Source organism: Silene latifolia, chromosome Y (assembly GCF_048544455.1).
Source record: "Silene latifolia isolate original U9 population chromosome Y, ASM4854445v1, whole genome shotgun sequence".
NCBI classification, from domain to species: Eukaryota; Viridiplantae; Streptophyta; class Magnoliopsida; order Caryophyllales; family Caryophyllaceae; genus Silene; species Silene latifolia.
In genome coordinates this window covers 192,793-210,494 of record NC_133538.1, presented here as the reverse complement: position 1 = coordinate 210,494, position 17,702 = coordinate 192,793, and the positions used below count along the sequence as shown (strand labels likewise).

At 41.2% G+C, this 17,702-nt stretch overlaps 1 protein-coding gene across 1 annotated transcript; it reads left to right on the top strand.

Annotated features, from left to right (window-relative positions):
* The first annotated feature begins 1,237 nt into the window (after window positions 1-1,237).
* On the top strand, window positions 1,238-5,617 carry LOC141634331 (protein unc-13 homolog). The gene is made up of 5 exons (XM_074446550.1): window positions 1,238-2,120; window positions 2,279-3,172; window positions 3,418-3,873; window positions 3,981-4,167; window positions 4,259-5,617. Exons 1-5 carry the CDS (start codon window positions 1,401-1,403, stop codon window positions 5,233-5,235), a joined length of 3,234 nt encoding a protein of 1,077 aa, XP_074302651.1. The 5' UTR covers window positions 1,238-1,400; the 3' UTR covers window positions 5,236-5,617.
* The last annotated feature ends 12,085 nt before the right edge of the window (window positions 5,618-17,702 follow it).

Genomic DNA, 17,702 nt, shown 5'->3' with positions numbered 1-17,702 from the left:
CTTGATAGAAGTCTACTCATAGCATTTCATAGCGCAATTCCCATCTCCTTGTGTTCGACCCCTATTACGACATTTATTTGTGTTTAGGGAATTTATCTTTGATTAGGTGTACGACATAGCCTATCAGTATGATATTGTGTAATGGTTGAGATTAGAAATTGTAAGGATAATATCAGGTTTAATATTATCAGATAAGGCCTTATTTTAATTATATAGCACTAACTGATGGAAAACGGATCTCCTATCACGTTGGATTTTGAGCCCTATTAAAAAAAATATTTGTGTAAATCCATTCAACAAGTATTATTGTTAAACCACCAACTATTTTACTTAATTACATTTACAATTTTACAAAAATGATTAACAATTACTTATTATAGCTATTTAGGTCAATATGACAGACTTTAAAATTAATAATAAAGAATCAAACTCTCACTTTGTCAATACAAATGGGAAAAATGTAAAGATATATACATTGATAATCGGTGCATTATTCTAATACACATGTAATATCTTTGATCAAAACTAATGCCTTAATAACACATTATTCGTGGTATAAGAAGCATTTGTGAAAGTACATCCTTTTGTATTGAGATGTTCTTCTAAATTCTTTTGTACAGAGAAAAAAAGATGATCAGTTACGAACGACTTAGTCTCATACCTTTTTATTAGATACGACTATACGAGACACAATACGACAATTGCCGCATTAATTAGTCACGAAAAAATTTTAATTATTTGCCACATAACTATCTTTTGCGTAATTAATGGTGACAGTAACTCGAAATTTTACATATTGTATGTCTTATATGCTCGCTATATTTCTTATTGATATTATAAATGTTAGAAATTTAAATACATTTCTTGTAATGATATTAAGGTGCATAAAATCACGAAGATTATGGAGAAATTAGTTTACCGTAGTTTTTCCATAACATTGTGTCATTCTTTAGTGTTATTAAAAATTTTAATTGGATTTAGGCCTAATTAACAATGAAATGTAATATGCTGAATTAATATGAAAACTCATAAATCTACATTTAAGGAGAAGAATGAAAAATTTAGCTGTTAAAAAGAAAAATATGCTATTCTTGCATTTTGGGATACTAGTATTTGCTTTACAAAAAAACTCGGCTGTCCAAATATAGCATCAACAATTTGAGTTGCGAAATTGCTGCATCTTTTCTTCACCTAAATTCATCTCTTCTTATGTTGTCAATGTCGTATGAACAAAATTGTTGTCATATCCTATATTACAACCAGCCTTACCCTTGTATTGGCAACTCTCGTCTCCCAAATTTTTAAGAGAATTTAATGTTTATATCCTGCTTTTTGATGGTGTTTTTTGTGGCACAATCCCATTAAATTTATATTATTTTTTTGTATAATATATAGTTTTAATGGGCCTTCATACTCGCCATGAATCCCACCCTCTTCCATCTTCATCCCGTCACGTAGGGACGACATCATGCATTACAAGCATGAACATATCATCCTTGCTATCGCCACGAGCAAGTGCATCTCCTCAATGTCCTGCTGAGCTAGAGCCAGATCCGGATTTGTCGTGGCCGTTTGGGAAGCTAGACGGGGTTGACAAGCATGACATTAGGGAGACCGCGTATGAGGTGTTCTTTACTTCGTGTCGATCCTCCCCTGGATTTGGTGGAAGAAACGCTTTGGCATTTTATTCTTCACATGATCATCATAATAATAATGGCGATAACAACAATAATGGTCCTACCTCGCCCGGATCGCCAGGGTCAGGGCGAGGTACTGGTGTCGGGATGGTGACAAATAGTAGGATTAAAAGAGCTTTGGGGTTGAGGACTTTAAAGCGAGTCCCGTCTAGAAGGTCTTCCCTTGGTGGGGGTGTGGGATTGGGGTCGTCATTGTCTAACACGGGGGGTGGACCATCATCACCTAATTCAAATTACGGGCATGCATTCGGGCATATTGGACACTCGCACGGTGGGGGAAGCCCTGGTATTTCTTTCACCGTACCTAGCCGTACTGCCCGCCGGCCACTAACTTCAGCAGAAATTATGAGGGTGCAGATGAAGGTGACAGAGCAGAGTGATAATAGACTCCGCAAGACGCTTATGAGAACTCTTGTTGGACAAGTACGTGCTTCTACATTCATGCACTTTGGCCATTTATATTATCTCTTTTTCATGTTTTCTCTCTTCTTCTGCATGGATTTTTTTTATTCTTGTTAGCACAATTTGGCAAATGTTTTCTAAAAGTCATGTGTAATTCTAAAACCATCTTCATGTTTCAGATGGGAAGACGAGCAGAGACGATAATCTTGCCTCTTGAGCTTCTCCGTCACCTTAAACCATCTGAATTCCGCGACCATCCTGAGTACCACTTCTGGCAAAAGCGGCAGCTAAAGATCCTCGAAACCGGTTTAATTCTTAACCCATCAATCCCACTTGAGCAACCAAACATTTCAGTTAACAAGCTAAGGGATATTATGAAGGCGAATGAAGACAAACCTATCGACACTAGCAAAAATTCCGAGACAATGAAGCAACTTTGCAACTGCATCCTCTCACTTGCTTGGCGTGGGGCCAATGGCAATGCCACTGATGTTTGCCATTGGGCAGATGGATACCCTTTAAACTTACACCTTTATGTGGCCTTGCTTCAATCCATTTTTGACCATAAGGATGAAACCGCGGTCTTAGATGAGGTAGATGAGCTTATGGAACTAATGAAAAAAACGTGGACTACTCTCGGAATCAACAGGTCAATCCACAATGTGTGCTTTATATATGTCCTATTCCAGCAGTATGTTCTCACAGGGCAGACAGAGCAAGACCTTTTATGCGCCACCTTGACTTTATTAGTCGAGGTGGCGATTGATGCTAGAAGATCAAGTGAGCGTGACTCGATCTATGTTAAGAATTTGGCTTCAGTATTGAGATCAATCATTGGTTGGTCTGAAAAGAAAATGTTGAGTTACCATGACGCATTTCCCAAGGGTAACACCGGGATAATGGAAAATTTACTTCCTTTGGTCTTACAAGCAAGGAAGATATTGGACGAGGACGTCTCTGCCACTATTGCGGCTAGACAAGATGAAGGAGAAGAGAAGACAAATACCCTCGAACCAAGTGGTGATCGGGTTGAGTTTTATATTCGTTCCTCTGTGCGGACTGCATTCACAAAGGTAAGTAATATTTGAAATCAAGAGCACATTACCAAATAAGGATTTTGGTAGAAAATATTAGTTAGGTTAAATGGTAATAATATCCTCGAGACGTAGTGAACATAGAAAAGTAGGATATATGTATAATTTACAATGTGTCTTCTACGAGTGCGATGGACTCACACGCGTGACCAACAATATTAATCCTACCACTTATAAGAATTCATGATATATGTATAGGTCTAACATAACATGACATGGTTCAGATGGCAGAAAGTATGAACATAGCCAGTATGCAACTCGAAGGAGAAAAGGAGGTGAGTGAAGCCCTTATAGTTCTAGCACAAGGCACAGAAGAATTGGCTGCAAAAGAGAAAGAAAGTTATAGCAACACCTTGAAGAGGTGGCACTCAGTATCAGCCGCAATTGCATCTGTTACATTACACAGTTGTTACGGAGCCGTGTTGCAGCGATATTTGACTGGAATTTCCATGTTGTCAACTGAGACCATTAATGTTCTCTATAGAGCCGGAAGGCTCGAGAAGATTTTAGTGCAAATGATTGTTGAGGATACTGTTGAATGTGAAGATGGAGGTAAATCAATTGTTAGAGAAATGGTACCTTATGAAGTTGACTCTGTCATCATAAGGCTTTTAAGGAAGTGGATTGAGGAGAGGCTAAGAAAGGGAAAAGATTGTGTTCAAAGAGCTAAAGAAACTGAAGTAAGTCATACTTGTGCTTAACAGTGACCACTATATAGTTTTAAAATTTCACTTTGATAATGTGTCGCGGATTGTAAATTTGTTACTACGTATCAATATAATTACAGACATGGAACCCTAAGTCAAAAGCAGAACCATTTGCACATTCTGCCGTGGAGCTTATGAAGATAGCTAAACAAACAATTGATGAATTCTTTGAGATTCCTATAGGATTGTCGGACGATTTAGTCCAAAATCTCGCTGATGGTCTAGAGCGTGTCATCCGAGAATATTCTAGCTTTGTGGCTTCATGTGGTAAGCTTTATTGCACCGTTCATGATCATATTGAACAATATGACTTCAATTCTTAACTAATTGGAAGTCTTGTGTTGCCTTTTAAAAACAGGTACAAAACAAAGCTATGTTCCCACACTCCCCCCTTTAACAAGATGCAGCCGGGATTCGAAGTTTGCAAAACTTTGGAAAAGAGCCGGTTGCAATGTTGGCATGAACGACTTGCACCATTATATGGCAGCTCTTGAAGGGCACCATGCGCGCCCTTCAACAAGTCGTGGGACCCAGCGCCTTTACATCCGTCTGAACACCTTACACTATCTCCTCTCTCATCTCAACTCCCTTGACAAAGCCCTCGCCCTATCCCCACGTGTCAACCCTACCACCCAAAAACGATACCCGAACACTCGCAGGAACCTTGGAACTTCCACCTCCTACTTCGAGCTGGCGCGTGCGTCAATGCAAGGCGCCATCCAGCACATTGCTGAAGTGTCAGCCTACCGGTTGATCTTCCTAGATTCAAATTCGGTTCTCTACGAAAGCCTTTATGTGTTTAATGTCTCCAACTCAAGGGTTAGACCGGCTCTACGTATCCTTAAACAAAATCTCACATTATTAGGAGCCATTTTAATTGACCATGCCCAACCACTTGCTGTCAAGGAGGTAATGAAGGCCGCATTTGAAGCCTATCTAATGGTATTGCTAGCAGGAGGGAGTACCCGAACCTATTGCAGGTCAGATTTCGATATGCTTTCAGAAGATTTCGAGAGCCTGAAGCGGGTTTTTTGCACGAGCGGGGTAGGGCTTATAGCTGAGGAAGATGTGGAAAAGGAGGCAGAAGTGGTACAAGGGATAGTACAGTTGATGGGACAATCCACCGAGCAGCTCGTTGAGGACTTCAGCATTGTGGCTTGTGAGAAGAGCGGGTTTGGAATGAATGCAGCGGGGAAGAAACTCCCCATGCCGCCCACTACTGGACGTTGGAATCGTTCCGACCCCAACACCATTCTCAGAGTATTATGTCATAGAAATGATAGAGGAGCCAACCTTTTCTTAAAGAGGACATTTCAACTTCCAAAAAGGAGATGACATTATTAGTTCGGATCAAAACCCAAAGCTGGGAAATTAACGTCATTCTCCGACGTCCATGAATGAAGTATAAATATAGAGCCTGTAAAGATGTAAGTTATTGCACCACGTTCAATTGTACAAGAGTCTATGTCAGTGTAATATCATAGAATTGATTTAACGTTTATTGTGATTAAGAGGGCACTGTATTTACAATTTTGGTCCTCAAGCCTTTTGTTTTTTTTTACGTGATTTGTTATTTGGGTGAGAGGTTCAATCTTATCATTGAACACTAGGTTTTCAGAAGTATATTACATGTAGAACATTAGTGATCCACCTTTTTTTGTGCAAAAACTGTAAATTTTCCTTTGATTTGCCATAGTGTTTTTTTTGTTATATTGTATCACCAAAATGTTAAAGGAAAAATTGTTTATTTTTTTCCAAATCAATTTACCATCAAAAGCTAAATAGCAACAAGTTACTGCCTACAACTCACAAATTACTCCCTATTAATTTACCATCGAACCAATGATAGTGGTGTACCAATTAAATCTAAACAACAATCCAAACTTGTTTACCTGACTTTGAATGTGTCATAAGTGAAATTTTTATATATCTCATGTATACCTATTTAAATAAGAAGGTAGTATTTTTATCACCCAAGTTTTACTGATATCGCCCATGTTATAACATAAAATTTCCAATTACGACTCTCCTTATTTCTATCTCATGTCTTGTTAATATTACAATAATCTTCAACTTTCAAAATCAATAAATATTACGGAGTATTACATAATTAAAATTATTTCAATTATGAGCAACGACAATTTACATACGGAAATGAGAGAATTTAATTAGATTCAATTCGTAACTCAATTAATGGGTGCCCTTCATTTTATTGATTGATGTCCCTAACAATTTATTAGATTTACGTTGACTCAAATCAAAACAAATGAAACCCATACTAGTAAATCTAGATGAGATGCTTGTGAGTTTGTGACTAGACCAAAACCGCACTTGGCTTGGTTAGTGTTTTTCATCTCTTAGACCAAGTCTAACGATTTAAGGTATGCCCATTTTATATGCGGAGTATTTCATACTCCCTCTCAGTCACTATATTATTCCCATTTGATATGGGCACAATACTTAAGGAAAAGTACTAAAATAGGAGTAAAAGAGTTGTGTGGGGTTGGTGATAGGAGAAATGGATGAATTATTAGTAGTTAAATAAAGAATTATGGGGCCAAAATATAAAGAAAAGTAATAAAATAGGAGTAAAAGAGTTGTCTGGTGTTTGGTGATAGGAGAGAGGAATTAATAAAATAAGTGATGGGGCATATTCTGCACCCGCTGACCAAGTCAACATATTGACCAAGGTCAAAGACATCCACAACAATTCGACATATCAGACAGCCTAGCCGATGCAGCCCATCGGCCTGTCTCTTGGGTCTCCGCCGGGCAACCAGCCAGCCGGGGCACATATCCGCGTACTCATATCCAAGGCCCCTCGGCCGGCCTGCCATAGGTCCATCGGCCGAGGGTAGAACGGTCTTTCCGCCTGTTAGCCACTTGGCCACTTGGCCACTACGTGACAAAAGGTGAAAGCCTATAAATACTCCTCAACCTTCATTGAGGAAAGGATCTGACAACAAAACCTAGATACACTATTCATCTGGTAACATCTCTCTTATCTCTCTACAATACATTCCTAGCCAATTAGCATACAACTTATACCTCTAAGTTCACTGACTTGGGCGTCGGAGTGGGTACGCTTGGCACAAAGCCAAGCCCTCAGTTCGTTCATTGTTGCAGGGGAGGCCGAGGGAGACGATAGAAGCACGAAGGGTCCAACCCAAGACATTATTCTACAAGCCACGGGTGGTAACGATACTTGCTCTGGAATTATACCCGGAACAATTGGCGCCGTCTGTGGGGAAGAGACACTAGAAGCTAGTCACATTCATTCCCAAACAAAAAAAAAACACAAAACAAAAACCCACCCAAAAAGCTAAGAAAATGTCGAAACAACAAGATGCAGTCGTAACCGACGAAACCACATTTTACCAAGATGATACTTTCAACAATTCTGGAGTCGTACAGCCCTCCACCGGCGGTGTAATCCAACCGGAGTTCGGGATGCCATCAATACCCGACACGCCGCTGCCAGCCAACCAGGTCACCATCATGGGACATGTGGTTGACGTAGCAAGGCTGAAGATGCTCCTAGACCTAATTAGTAATACGCCCGCTCACACTGTCACGACGACAAGAGCGGCAGAAACTGTCCGGGAGACCAGGGCCCAAAATATGACTCCGAGAAACTTGAACGGAGCACTAGGAGAAGCTGACCCTGTCAAGACGCCGGGGGAGCCCAGAGTGCTAGTGGTAGACCTTAGTCCTTCCCGCACTCGCGGGAGGACGTCGTCGCCGCAGCACCGACGAGGCATGCCCCAGAGGAGTGAAAGAAGTCCGACTCACCAGAGTCGGAGAAGAAGCCCGACCCGCCACGGGGGAACGAGCCGAAAGATGCAATCGAGCCAAAACCTCGATCACCTCGGCCGAAGCCGGGAGTGACGGGGGAACGAGCCGGTAAATGCAATCGAGCCAAAACCTCGATCACCTCGGCCAAAGCCGGGAGTGACGGGGGAACGAGCCGGTAAATGCAATCGAGCCAAAACCTCGATCACCTCGGCCGAAGCCGGGAGTGACGGGGGAACGAGCCGAAAGATGCAATCGAGCCAAAACCTCGATCACCTCGGCCGAAGCCGGGAGTGACGGGGGAACGAGCCGAAAGATGCAATCAAGCCTAAACCTCGATCACCTCGGCCGAAGCCGGGAGTGACGGGGGAACGAGCCGGTAAATGCAATCGAGCCAAAACCTCGATCACCTCGGCCGAAGCCGGGAGTGACGGGGAACGAGCCGTAAATGCAATCGAGCAAAACCTCGATCACCTCGGCCAAAGCCGGAGTGACGGGGAACGAGCCGTAAATGCAATCGAGCCAAAACCTCGATCACCTCGGCCAAAGCCGGGAGTGACGGGGAACGAGCCGAAAGATGCAATCGAGCCAAAACCTCGATCACCTCGGCCGAAGCCGGGAGTGACGGGGAACGAGCGTAAATGCAATCGAGCCAAAACCTCGATCACCTCGCCAAAGCCGGGAGTGACGGGGGAACGAGCCGGTAAATGCAATCGAGCCAAAACCTCGATCACCTCGGCCGAAGCCGGGAGTGACGGGGAACGAGCCGAAAGATGCAATCGAGCCAAAACCTCGATCACCTCGGCCGAAGCCGGGAGTGACGGGGGAACGAGCCGAAAGATGCAATCGAGCCAAAACCTCGATCACCTCGGCCGGCCGGAGTGACGGGGAACGAGCCGGTAAATGCAATCGAGCCAAAACCTCGATCACCTCGGCCAAAGCCGGGAGTGACGGGGGAACGAGCCGAAAGATGCAATCGAGCCAAAACCTCGATCACCTCGGCCGAAGCCGGGAGTGACGGGGGAACGAGCCGGTAAATGCAATCAAGCCAAAACCTCGATCGCCTCGGCTAAAGCCGGGAGTGACGGGGGAACGAGCCGAAAGATGCAATCGAGCCAAAACCTCGATCGCCTCGGCCAAAGCCGGGAGTGACGGGGGAACGAGCCGAAAGATGCAATCGAGCCAAAACCTCGATCACCTCGGCCAAAGCCGGGAGTAACGGGGGAACGAGCCGGTAAATGCAATCAAGCCAAAACCTCGATCACCTCGGCTAATTAAAACCGAGGGCGACGGGGGAACGAGCCGATATGCCTAGATATTTACAACGGCAGTCAGAACGTAAACTCGATCGCCTCGGCTAACTAAGACCGAGAGTGACGAGGGAACCACGACTTGCCCTCGGCTAATTAAGACCGAGCTTAAGAATGTATAAGTACCGTTGAGACACAAATCTGACACCTCGGCAAATTAAGACCGAGCGTAAACGAGGACGCAATCAATAATGGTCTATAGATACGAACGCTGTCGCGCCGTAACCCCGATTCCCTCGGCCAAGGCCGGGAAGCAGCGGGGCCACAACGACCGATACGCTAACATGTTTACAGCGGCGGTTGGGACACGCTCCTTGACAGAATGCCAATCGACGTATCTTCTTCAACACGCTCCTTGGTATCTACTTGCCAAACGGTCCACTCTCAACCCTGGTCTCGGCCAACGTCTCTCTCTTTTCCACATCGGATGTCCATTACACATCCATGTGGAGGGGGGATAGGGTACGGCCTAAGCAGAACCAAGCCGAGGTAGAAGAAGCCGGGGCAGAAAATTTTTACTTGCGCAGAATATACGCTCAACATACATCGGAGCCCATACCACGGCATAGACTACGCTGGGGGCAAATTGATGGGGCATATTCTGCACCCGCTGACCAAGTCAACATATTGACCAAGGTCAAAGACATCCACAACAATTCGACATATCAGACAGCCTAGCCGATGCAGCCCATCGGCCTGTCTCTTGGGTCTCCGCCGGCAAACCGACCCAGTAGGGGCACATATCCGCGTACTCATATCCAAGGCCCCTCGGCCGGCCTGCCATAGGTCCATCGGCCGAGGGTAGAACGGTCTTTCCGCCTGTTAGCCACTTGGCCACTTGGCCACTACGTGACAAAAGGTGAAAGCCTATAAATACTCCTCAACCTTCATTGAGGAAAGGATCTGACAACAAAACCTAGATACACTATTCATCTGGTAACATCTCTCTTATCTCTCTACAATACATTCCTAGCCAATTAGCATACAACTTATACCTCTAAGTTCACTGACTTGGGCGTCGGAGTGGGTACGCTTGGCACAAAGCCAAGCCCTCAGTTCGTTCATTGTTGCAGGGGAGGCCGAGGGAGACGATAGAAGCACGAAGGGTCCAACCCAAGACATTATTCTACAAGCCACGGGTGGTAACGATACTTGCTCTGGAATTATACCCGGAACAATAAGTGATAAGGCTAAAGTCGTATCACCTTAATCAAAATAAACCTAAACTACTACTAACAAAATAGCTAGCGGTAAGTCAGGGTCGAATCCACAGGGAGGCGGTGATTATCTAGTTTGTTTATATTTAAATTTGTCTTAAAGTAACCAATTGTGGGGGTTTGTTTTGTTTGTATGCTAACCAACTAATTGCAAGTAATTTAAAGGGCAAATAACAATAATATTAAAGGTCTAGGATTTCCGGTTCACTAGGTCAATTATATGGGGTCTATTAATCAATTGCTAGATCTGTCAAGCTGTCTAAGGTCATAAGATCGGTCGACTCTATTATGCCCTTTAGATCGATTCTAACATGCGGTCGCTATAATTAAATACAATCTATTTGATTATCGCAGCCTATATTAATTTTAACCCGATCGGTGAAAGGATTAATTCGCTACACTAATTAACAACTCAGGCCTAAGTTAATTAACTAGAATAAGAACAATAATCAAACGACAACTTATATGATTTCCCTAGCAATTAATCAATTTTCTCCTTTTAATTAACCTAGATCCCCTTCATCCTAGATGAGGAAATTAGCTACGCATAATAGAAAGAATAACAATAATAGTAATGGAAAACATGATGAACAATAATAAAGATAAACAAGTAATTGAAATAATAATTGAAGAAATATTAGAACAATACCGTAATTAAAGGCAATAAATCCGAACAATAATTAAACTAAACTAAGTATTTGAGAGAGTTTTCTAAGGTAGCTATACTAAATCTATGTAAAATAAAGCATAATATAACCTAGAGTACGAGTTTTGGTATTTATAGTAGTCATAACCAGCTCAAGAAAATTTGCGGAATATTACGGAAACTAGTGGTTCCTCGATCGAGCCAAGGTGCACTCGATCGAGGCACCAATTCCCAGATACCCCAACTCTCGACATTGCAAATTTTATTGATTAGGTTGGTTCCTCGATCGAATCGAGAGGTGACTCGATCGAGCATGAAGTTTCTCGATCGAGCCAAGGTTGACTCGATCGAGGCACCAATTTCCTACTTCGCGCACTGAACTTCAAACGGCCGCCATTTCTTCGTTACTTGTCAGAAACAAGCGATTTTTGCGGCGTTGGAAAGCTAAGAAGATAAGATTTCACCTCCAATTGGAATAATTTGAAAATATGTTGTAGAACTAGAGATATGGCTCTTCAAAGTAGGCACTTGTAATAAGAAGCTCTTTTCTTCGTGTTTTCTTCTTCACTTCTCTTCCTTCATTCTTATGGATTCTCGTGCCATGCTTCGTGTATCCCTTCATGCTCACTCCGCGATGCCCATTTCATTCCTTTGCTCCTCAAATGCATCATTCCTGCATTAAACATCAAAAGGCGGAAGTATCAACATTCTAACATAAAAGGCATGTAAATGATATAAACTAGCACGAAAACCGTATCAAAAGTAATTAAGGGGAGACATAAATATGTATATAATTATGACTCATCAAACTCCCCCAAACCATCTCTTTGCTTGTCCTCGAGCAAAGCAACACGCAATACAAAAGGCAATCATACAAATGGCGAATAAACGACTCAGAGCTAATGTTTAATGCACATACAAATCCCAAGCTATCCATATTTGTAACAAAGTAATGACTAAAGTGTACCAATAAAACAAATTCAAAGGTACGGGAAATAGAAAACGTAGCTCAAGTCTCAAGTCACCATACTAGATACAAATTCCAAATACCTTTCGATCTTGCAAGACAAATTAGTCGGATTCTCGCGGATTCACTCATGCACTCATAAGTATATAGGGTGAGTTATATGTGAAGATAGAAAGAAGTAGAAACACTCACTCAACTTATGAAACATGCATGCAATCTAATGTGATAGAGATTTCCCCAACTAATATGCAATCATCATATGTAGACAAAAGTACATGTATCAAGGACAATAAGGGTGGAAAATGGGTTAAAGGAATAGAAGTGGTTTATGCCAAAGCACGTTATGGATATGTGGAGCTAAGAGGGTAGTCGCAGCGCTAACCCAAACCAAATCTAAATCTTAAAATAACAAATGAACCCAACTTAGAGAAATGATCTCAACTTTACAACATATGAGAGCTAACAAACTACTCTCCAATTATACATTAGACTCTAAAAACCATCTTTTTGATCCTTGACAAAACCAAATGAAGCAATTTCTTTTCTTTTCTTTCCTCTTTTTCTATTTTTCTATTTTTTCTTTCTTCTTTTCTTTTTTTTCTTTTGCTTCACATTTTTCTTTTTGTAACACAAGGATACATCACAATCGCTAAAAGTATTTTGCTATACCCACATGACAACAATAAGTCCTAACCCAACCATAATAGCAAAATAAACATGATAAACAAGCAACTGCGACTGTCCCGATAAGGGTAGGCAAATTTTAGATTGTAGCTCATAGGATGTAATTTAATATTGGCTACAAGGGTTCAAACGGGCTAACAAAAGGTAATGTAAGGCTTATTTGAACGATAAGAATCACCTATCCACATGTACTTAGTCAAATGAAAGCAATAAAAGTATCAAGAAATCAATGTCACACTTATGCAGTTTGATATTACACATTCCACAAGGAGAAACCACACTCAAGCCTAATTGACAATGAGACCAGTTTATTGATGTTCCTGGCCTAGGAAGCTCTATAGACCTCAGAATTTAAGTAGTTTACCAATGTAATTGTATCGAATCTAATCAATATAAGGCATGTCAATATGGTTAAGACTTGAATTATGAGCTTTGTTTTCATGGCTAACGAGTCAAAACAATGTACACGGACAACTATATAGTATTCAAATGCAAAAACAATGAAATTTAACATCATAGTTATTAAAATTCACCAAGACTCGACCTAAAACAAAGGAAAAACCTGTTTTTGTGTTTTGAAAATTTTTAATTTTTATGTATTTTTGATATAATAGCACAAAACATAAATAAAAAGCACACAACATAATAAAAGACCCTCCCCCAAACCTAAATGTCACAGTGTCCTCATTGTGACGCCTACAACATAGCAATCACACACAAATCCAGCAACCTAAAGGACACAACTAACAAAAAGAATGGGAAATAACTAGATAATACAATAAAAGAAGGTACAGGGAAGAGAATACCGGGTAAGAGCTTATGGTTCCCCCAAACCAGCTGCAAAACAGGGGTAAATAATCATCCTCGCAAATCCTATCATCGTCTGGCTACGTTATTGACCCAAAAGACGAGGTGACTCGATCGAGCCCCATGACACTCGATCGAGGAACCTTCATGTCGAGCAGATTTCCTGCATTTAAAATAAATGCGCACACAAGTCATAATCAATACAAGTTAAAGCTCGTAACAGTAAATCAAAAAGTAGCGCATGTGCTACACACAAACATAAGTAGCACCAATAAAAAGTCCAAGCAAAGAATAAAAACAATGTAAAATGTCTTGGCTCATCAAACTCAAAATCTAATGTAAAATAAGAGCAATGGTCATTGTTCTTCAGGTCATCCTCTTGAGGAAGGAGATAAGGCACTTCGTCTGTTATAGAAGCTTCATCAAAAACTCTAACTGGCTCCTCTCTGAAAATTTCAGCTTCCAAAGCCTCAAACTTAGCTTTTATATCAACATTCTCATCACAGCTGTAAACCATCTCAGGAGAAGGATCTTCTCCATAAATAAGCTTCTCTATCTCATCCACTTCCTTGCTCCATAGATATGATGCAGCAGCAGGGGCGTCATGTGGATTTCTGTCAAAACATAAAGCAAGGCAATCGTCAAAAGTAGGATCAAGAGCATTAATCATATGACAAGAAGCTTTTAAATCAGGAGGACGTTTTAAAGCATTATCAAGAATAAATCTAATAGTGTCATCCCCAACTCTTAGTGTCAGACTACCATCCCTAACATCTATGAGCGCTCCTGCAGTGTGAAGGAATGGTCTACCAAGAATGATGGGTACTTGAGAGTCCTCAGCCATATCCATAACAATAAAGTCAACTGGAATGAAATACTTCCCTACTCTAATGGGCACATCCTCTAAGACACCCATAGGTTTCTTTAAAGATCTGTCGGCCATTTGTAAGGTCATATTAGTAATACAGAGTTGACCCATATTTAACTTTTTGCAAATTGAATACGGCATGACACTAACACTAGCCCCTAAATCACAAAGGGCTTTATCAATAGCTATACTACCAATATGACAAGGAATAGAAAAACTCCCTGGATCCTTAAGCTTTGGTGGTGAGTTAGCTTGTAATGCGGCCGTGCACTCCTGAGTAAATGCTACTGTCTCCACTTCATCAAAAGACCGCTTCTTTGATAAGATTTCTCTTAAAAATTTAGCATACGCCGGCACTTGAGTTACCAATTCAGTAAATGGCACTGTCACTTGAAGATTCTTTACTACCTCCATAAACCTTCCAAACTGTTGCTCAAGTTTGGATTTCTGCAATCTTTGAGGAAAAGGTAGTTGAATTTTAATTGGCTCGGCTTCTTTTGCATTAGGAGTACGTTTGGAAACATCAACTTCAGTTACAGAGGTGCCTTGATCGAGCCCGGGGTGCACTCGATCGAGTAACGAAGATCCTCGATCGAGCCCGTGTCTACTCGATCGAGGAACCTGGCTTTGCTCCGTCTTTTTGCTTTTCGTCAAATCTCGTGTTTCATCTTTGAAAGTTTCTTTTTCATCGTCACTTAGCTCCAAATTTCCCCACCCCTTAGGATACATGTTTGGAGCTTCATCATCTTTAATGGGCATGTCCGGACCGTTATAAGAAGTACCGCTCCTTAAAGAAATTGTATTAACTTGCTCATGAGCTTGTTTACCTTGAGGAGGAAGACCGGACTATTTTGATGGATTTTGAGCCGCCATTTGAGCAACTTGAGTATCCAATATCTTATTATAAGTTCGGAGATTTGACCCGTTTGCTTTTGCTGCATCATCAAAGTTTGTTGCAATAGAGCTTTTAACTCCGATACTTCATTACTTGGAACTTGAGGAGGAGGTTGAAATTGTTGAAAATCTCCTTGATTTGGCCTTTGATAACCTCCTTGTGGCTGATTACCACAATTTGGAGGAATAATATAGGTACCTTGTTGAGGAGCTTGAAAGAAATTAGAATATGGTGTACCTTGCTTGAAAGATTGGAAGGCCTGAACTTGCTCAATAGTACTCATACATTTGGCCGCAGTGTGGCCATCTATACCACATCTCTCGCAGGACACTTCTTGTTGAACCATATGAACCATCTCTTGCTGACCCAAGGATTGGGTAGTCTTCAATTCAGCTATTTGAGCCAATATAGTCTCCAACTATGCCGCGACCGCACTATCTGAGCCACTGCCTCTCTTACTTCCTCTGGGTTACCATACTCAGCTGTGTGAGTAGCAATCTGATCAATCAAATTCCAAGCATTACTGTCATTAGTGTTATCTTGGAATCTCCCATTAGCAGCAGAATCAAGTAGAGCTCTATGATCATCATACAACCCGTTGTAAAACTAGTTGCAAAGGAACCAAATCTCAAAACCATGGTTTGAACCGTATCCAAGCTTCATTAAAATCCTCAGTAGGACCCTGTTTAAAACTTGTAATCTGAATTCTAAGAGCATTGGTTTTCTGTGGCGGAAAATACCTCTTGTAGAATGCAAGAGCTAGAGAAGTCCAGTTGGTAATTGCGTCGGTCTCCATGTCTAAGTCCCTTAACCACTCAGCTGCATCATCTCTCAAAGAGAAAGGTAAGAGAGTTTGCTTGACCTGATCTTGAGACACCCCAGCTATTAAAGGAATAGAACAACAATAAGTAACGAATTTCTCCATATGCTTTGCGGGGTCCTCTCCTGCTTTTCCTCCAAATAAATTCCTCTCTATCAAACTTATGTAAGAAGGCTTGATCTCAAAAGTTCCCTTATCAGCGGTAGGGAGCTTGAAGCCTTTAGGAATAGAATCAACCGTGGGTTCGGAGTGACTTGCTAATGTAGGCATCTTTGGTGTTGTAGAAGTCACAACTGCAGAAATAAGTGTATCCTCTTCTAAGGATGAATCTTCTGCAAAAGTATACCGCTCATAGTCAAGTGTACTCAAGTCTTCCACTTGACTTACTTCGCTTTGAAATTTTCGTCTGTAGCGAAAAGTCTTTTCTGGCTCGGGATCAAAAGGTATAATCTCTAACTCGTTAGACACGAGCATACACAAAAAAACAACAAGAAAAGATAAATCGCCTCAAGGAAGGAAGTTCCCGAAACAAAAGACAAAAATAAACGAAACAAAGAACAATTGTTGCCTCCCCGGCAACGGCGCCAAATTTGATAAGGCTAAAGTCGTATCACCTTAATCAAAATAAACCTAAACTACTACTAACAAAATAGCTAGCGGTAAGTCAGGGTCGAATCCACAGGGAGGCGGTGATTATCTAGTTTGTTTATATTTAAATATGTCTTAAAGTAACCAATTGTGGGGGTTTGTTTTGTTTGTATGCTAACCAACTAATTGCAAGTAATTTAAAGCGCAAATAACAATAATATTAAAGGTCTAGGATTTCCGGTTCACTAGGTCAATTATATGGGGTCTATTAATCAATTGCTAGATCTGTCAAGCTGTCTAAGGTCATAAGATCGGTCGACTCTATTATGCCCTTTAGATCGATTCTAACATGCGGTCGCTATAATTAGATACAATCTATTTGATTATCGCAACCTATATTAATTCTAACCCGGTCGGTGAAAGGATTAATTCGCTACACTAATTAACAACTCAGGCCTAAGTTAATTAACTAGAATAAGAACAATAATCAAACGACAACTTATATGATTTCCCTAGCAATTAATCAATTTTCCCTTTTAATTAACCTAGATCCCCTTCATCCTAGATGAGGAAATTAGCTACGCATAATAGAAAGAATAACAATAATAGTAATGGAAAACATGATGAACAATAATAAAGATAAACAAGTAATTGAAATAATAATTGAAGAAAGATTAGAACAATACCGTAATTAAAGGCAATAGATCCGAACAATAATTAAACTAAACTAAGTATTTGAGAGAGTTTTCTAAGGTAGCTATACTAAACCTATGTAAAATAAAGCATAATATAACCTAGAGTACGAGTTTTGGTATTTATAGTAGTCATAACCGACTTAAAGAAATTTGCGGAATATTGCGGAAACTAGTGGTTCCTCGATCGAGCCAAGGTGCACTCGATCGAGGCACCAATTCCCAGATACCCCAACTCTCGACATTGCAAAGTTTATTGATTAGGTTGGTTCCTCAATCGAGTCGAGAGGTGACTCGATCGAGCATGAAGTTTCTCGATCGAGCCAAGGTTGACTCGATCGAGGCACCAATTTCACCGCGCCACAGATGAACTTCAAACGGCCGCCATTTCTTCGTTACTCGTCAGAAACAAGCGATTTTTGCGGCGTTGGAAAGCTAAGAAGATAAGATTTCACATCCAATTGAAATAACTTGAAAATATGTTGTAGAACTAGAGATATGGCTATTCAAAGTAGG